Source organism: Glycine soja, chromosome 14 (assembly GCF_004193775.1).
Source record: "Glycine soja cultivar W05 chromosome 14, ASM419377v2, whole genome shotgun sequence".
NCBI lineage: Eukaryota > Viridiplantae > Streptophyta > Magnoliopsida > Fabales > Fabaceae > Glycine > Glycine soja.
In genome coordinates this window covers 6,696,981-6,701,667 of record NC_041015.1, presented here as the reverse complement: position 1 = coordinate 6,701,667, position 4,687 = coordinate 6,696,981, and the positions used below count along the sequence as shown (strand labels likewise).

The following is a 4,687-nucleotide window of genomic DNA, read 5'->3' as shown; positions in this document are numbered from 1 at the left end:
ATATCTTAAATGCATGTTTTGAATTTAATTTATCAAGACAAAATACTAGCCATCCAATCTTTATTTTACAATTACAAATTGCTGATTGTATGAATCTGTGCTATTGTGGACAGGCATATCCAGATTCCTTCCTAATTAGTTGCAGTTCACACATACCAATCAAACATTAAAAAACATATATACCTTCAAATCATTACTTACACATAAAGCAAGTCAATATATATAGGGGGAATTTTTTATAATATAGTATTACCTGGGACGTTGGAAAATCATACCGTGTCATCCTAAAATAAGCCTCTAATAAATAAATAAAAAAATTAATCCGAAGCAGTTTCGACAATCCATCGATCCCTAACATTCAACCAACAAAACCTACCTAGGAAACCGAAACTCCCGGACCCAAATTACATCTTCTGATAATAACATAATAACCTTTTACAAAGCCAAATTAACATCTGGTACGTGTCAACACACAATTGACCCAATCATTTGCACCATCAATTCTAATCGCATATATATAGTTTTATACTCTCTCACTTCTCCCACCCACCCACCCAACCCTCATATAATTGTCACACTCTTTAACTTCCTTCAGTTTCTATTTCCCAACCAATCAATCAATCAAAGTCTCTCAATATTCCTCTTTGTATTTTTTTTCCCTTTTCTCCCTTTCCATTTTCCGGTAGCAGTTCGAATCGCTTAGCATTTGCGCTGCTCCACCGTGAAAGAAAAAAACAAAACACACATTACCAAGAGAGAGAAGAGAGAAGAAATCACAGCATTATTATCTTATCGTAACTAATTAGTTTAATTAGTTAATTAATTGGTTATAAGTTGTAAGGCCATGTTTGGCGAAACCGCTCCACGTCCAAAGTTCGTGCAATCGGAGCCGAGAATGTCGGCAACGGAGGTGCTCACCGACGACGAGTTCGCGATGCGACGCAGCAGCACGGTGTCGCCGATGAGCTCTTACTGCTCCGAGCCCGGAAGGTTAAGCGGCGAAGGCTCACCCATGATGATGTCGCCGTGGAACCAGACAACGAATTCCTCATTCTCGAAACCTCATTGGTCTCAAGAGCATAACAGCACCTTGCATGAAGCCCTCGTAGGTTCTCTTATCCGACAAGAGGGACACATCTATTCCCTCGCTGCCTCCGGTGATCTTCTTTTCACCGGTTCCGACAGCAAGAACATTCGTGTCTGGAAGAATCTCAAGGAACATTCCGGGTTCAAATCGAACAGCGGTTTGGTGAAAACCATAATACTGTCTGATCAGAAAATCTTCACCGGTCACCAAGACGGCAAAATCCGCGTCTGGAAGGTCTCCCCCAAGAACCCTAGAGTCTACAAACGTGCCGGCACATTGCCAACGCTTAAAGACATCTTCAAGAGCTCAATTAACCCCAGCAACTACGTCGAGGTTCGACATATATCTAACATTCTTTAGTGACTAAAATTACCTTTTTTTATTAGCACTGAAATCAGATAAATTGTACACGTAAATTATTTCTTCACAAATATGCATGTGTTTGATTTCACCCTGTTTGATTATTTAGAATCATGTTAAAAACAATTTGGTCCTCCATTATCGATGTCCTTCAATTCACTAGGTTAATGCATTAATTGTTTCTAATATACCAGATGATTAAGACAAAAAAAATTAGATAAAATTTTGCATTTTTAATTTTACATTAATGAATTAATAAAAAAATTTTGAGATAAAATAACTTTTAAATGGATAAAAAAATTTATGCAAAATTTTATTAGCATTACCGACTTGCTTTTGTAATTCTCTTAAAAAAATTTAATGTTAAACATATTTAAATATAAATTATATCACTTTAAAGTTAATTTCATTTAAAATTAGTTTTTATTAATTTTCATCAAAATAAACACTATTAAAAAAAATCAAAATACACACTAACTCATGTTTGAAAAAAACTTAGAAATATATATTTTTTTCTCTTAAAAATATCAACAGTTGATCCAAATTAATGTAATAATGATCATGTTACTGTTAAGAATTACAAGTGACAGTAGTATTGTTGTTGTGCTTTCAGGTTCGACGACACAAAACAGCGTTATGGATCAGACACTCCGATGCCGTTTCGTGTTTGAGCCTTTCAGAAGACAAAACCTATTTATACTCCGCGTCGTGGGACAGGACAATCAAGGTGTGGAGGATTTCGGACTCCAGGTGCTTGGAGTCCATCCACGCGCACGACGACGCGGTGAACTCCGTCGTGTGCGGGGACGGGGACGTGATGTTTTCCGGCTCGGCGGATGGCACCGTCAAGGTGTGGCGGCGGGAGATGCGAGGTAAAGGCCTGAAGCACGCGGCCGTGAAGACTCTGCTGAAGCAGGAGTACGCGGTGACGGCGCTGGCGGTGGGCGAGGCGGGGTCAATGGTGTACTGCGGCGCCTCGGACGGGTTAGTGAACTGTTGGGGGAGCGGCAAGAATTACGCGCACGGCGGGGTTTTGAAGGGGCACAAGCTGGCGGTGTTGTGCCTGGCCGCCGCGGGGACGTTAGTTTTCAGCGGCTCGGCGGATAAGACCTTATGCGTGTGGAAACGCGAGGGTGTGATTCACACGTGCGTGTCGGTTCTGACGGGCCACAACGGTCCGTTGAAGTGCCTGGCCGTGGAGGAGAACCGTGAATCTGGCGAAAAGGGTGAGCAGGATCGGCGTTGGGTTTTGTACAGTGGGAGTTTGGATAAGTCGGTAAAAATTTGGAGTGTTTCCGAATAGATGAATAAAAATCAGGTGAATCAGCACCGCATGGCTTCTGATGCACACTCGTTGCCTTCTCTCCGGGACGGACCAATCATGGACACATGTTTTCATCGGTAAAAATTAATTAGACTCAGATTTATAATAATTCATGTCTCATCTTGTTTTTATGTGATGACGTGTATTTAGGTTTTTTTATTTTTATTTTTGTGATTGTTGACTTTGATTGATTGATTATGCAAGATTGGGACTGACTGAGTGACTGGCATGGTCGAAGATCTTTATTAAATTTTATGTAGTATAATGTAATTTGTGCATGAATGAATAGATGAGGTAGTTAAACAATTTCTGTCTGTTGGGGCTGGTGTCTTATAGAAAAATCAGGTTTTGAGAATGCCAACGATTATGATTCACATGTCATGATGAATTAACATTATATATCTCTCTTTCACTTATTTGTTATTGGTATAATTAATGAGAAAGGCTAATAGCACTTTTTAATATATTTTTAACAAAAGTTATATGAGATAATGAATATCTATTAGTCTTATTAGTTATTACTAATTTTATATTTTAATAAATCAAAATCATAAATATTAATACCAGTCAATTGAGAACCTAAGTATAACATAACGGTGGATTTACTAAATAAAAATGGAGTATCACATGCAAGTAACAATAAGCAAAAGAAAACCTCAACACCTAAGAAGAAAAAACATAACGAGACTATTATTGTAGGTTATTACTAATTGGATACTCTGGGCCTTGGGCGATTGTTACATGCACCCTTGACAATGATCTCATTCCTATTTGTCCTGGGCTCTTCAAGGCAATTAAGTTCCCATTGTTGCTTCCGTTTCTTAAACATGGGGAGTAGAGAAAGGTACTTTTTTTTATAGAATCTAACTTATTTGTTGTCTCTTTTAAAGTTGTCCATGTGCTCTTCATTTAAAATGCCGCTGTTCCATAATAGTTATTTTAATATTTAATTGTGAACTAATTCTATAAAAATCATAAAAACAGTATCCTTTCGAAAGGACAGCACATGGACAGAAAAGAGACAACAACACATGGACAGTCTGAAAAGAGACAATAGAGAAACTAATTTCCTTTCCATAGCATTGATCTAATCGGTACAAATTTTGATCGATTCTTGTATGAATTTCACTTCCTACTTCTATTTCTTTAAGTCTTGTCAAGAGATTTCCTGGCTGTTGATGATCAACCATGGTGGTGGTTTCTCGTTGTTTCTGTTCAAGGAGCAGAAGACAAAACTCGATACCTGGTGATGGATCGAGTAGATCACTTGATACTTAAGAATCTCACTTGAATATATTAGGAAGGAGAAAAATCAAACTTTATATATTTATGGATTTATATAACAAGATAAAAATCACCTATAAATTCCAAAAAGATTTATTATAAGGTAAGATAAGATAATTTTGTAATTTAATTAGGAAAAATGAAATTATAAGTCGAATTTAACCGCTATATAATGGTGACTAAATTTTAATTTATTATTGATATTTGCTCTTGCTGCTAACTTAAAGGTTAGAATATCTTCGCAAGTAAATCCCCACCTGAAGGGATCAAATATTAAGTGTCAGGTATTAAAAGCTTCTAAAAAGATTCCAAAAGAACAAAGAAAAAGGTAAATACTTGCCTCAAAGAAAGAAGATAATAAAAAGATTAAATTATAAAAAAAAATCAATAATAAAATGATGAAGAAGTAAAATTAAATAAAGCAAAAGTTCTAAAGGTTTTATGAGTAGATAGATGAATAATATTGAACATGTTGACAATGGAGTCAAATGTGAAGACACGTTGGAGTGGAGAAAGTTCTTGGAGAATATTGAAGCTCTGATCTTCACTCAGTCACATATTTAAAGTAATAACTAGTTTAATTTATCGTGTTTTTACGGATATTAAATTAATATTTTATAATTTATAAGAAT

At 36.4% G+C, this 4,687-nt stretch overlaps 1 protein-coding gene across 1 annotated transcript; it reads left to right on the top strand.

Annotated features, from left to right (window-relative positions):
- The first annotated feature begins 561 nt into the window (after window positions 1-561).
- Window positions 562-3,077, top strand: LOC114384348 (protein JINGUBANG-like). The gene is made up of 2 exons (XM_028344009.1): window positions 562-1,420; window positions 2,061-3,077. The coding sequence occupies exons 1-2, from the start codon at window positions 845-847 to the stop codon at window positions 2,748-2,750; spliced, it is 1,266 nt and encodes a 421-aa protein (XP_028199810.1). The 5' UTR covers window positions 562-844; the 3' UTR covers window positions 2,751-3,077.
- Window positions 3,078-4,687: the final 1,610 nt, after the last annotated feature.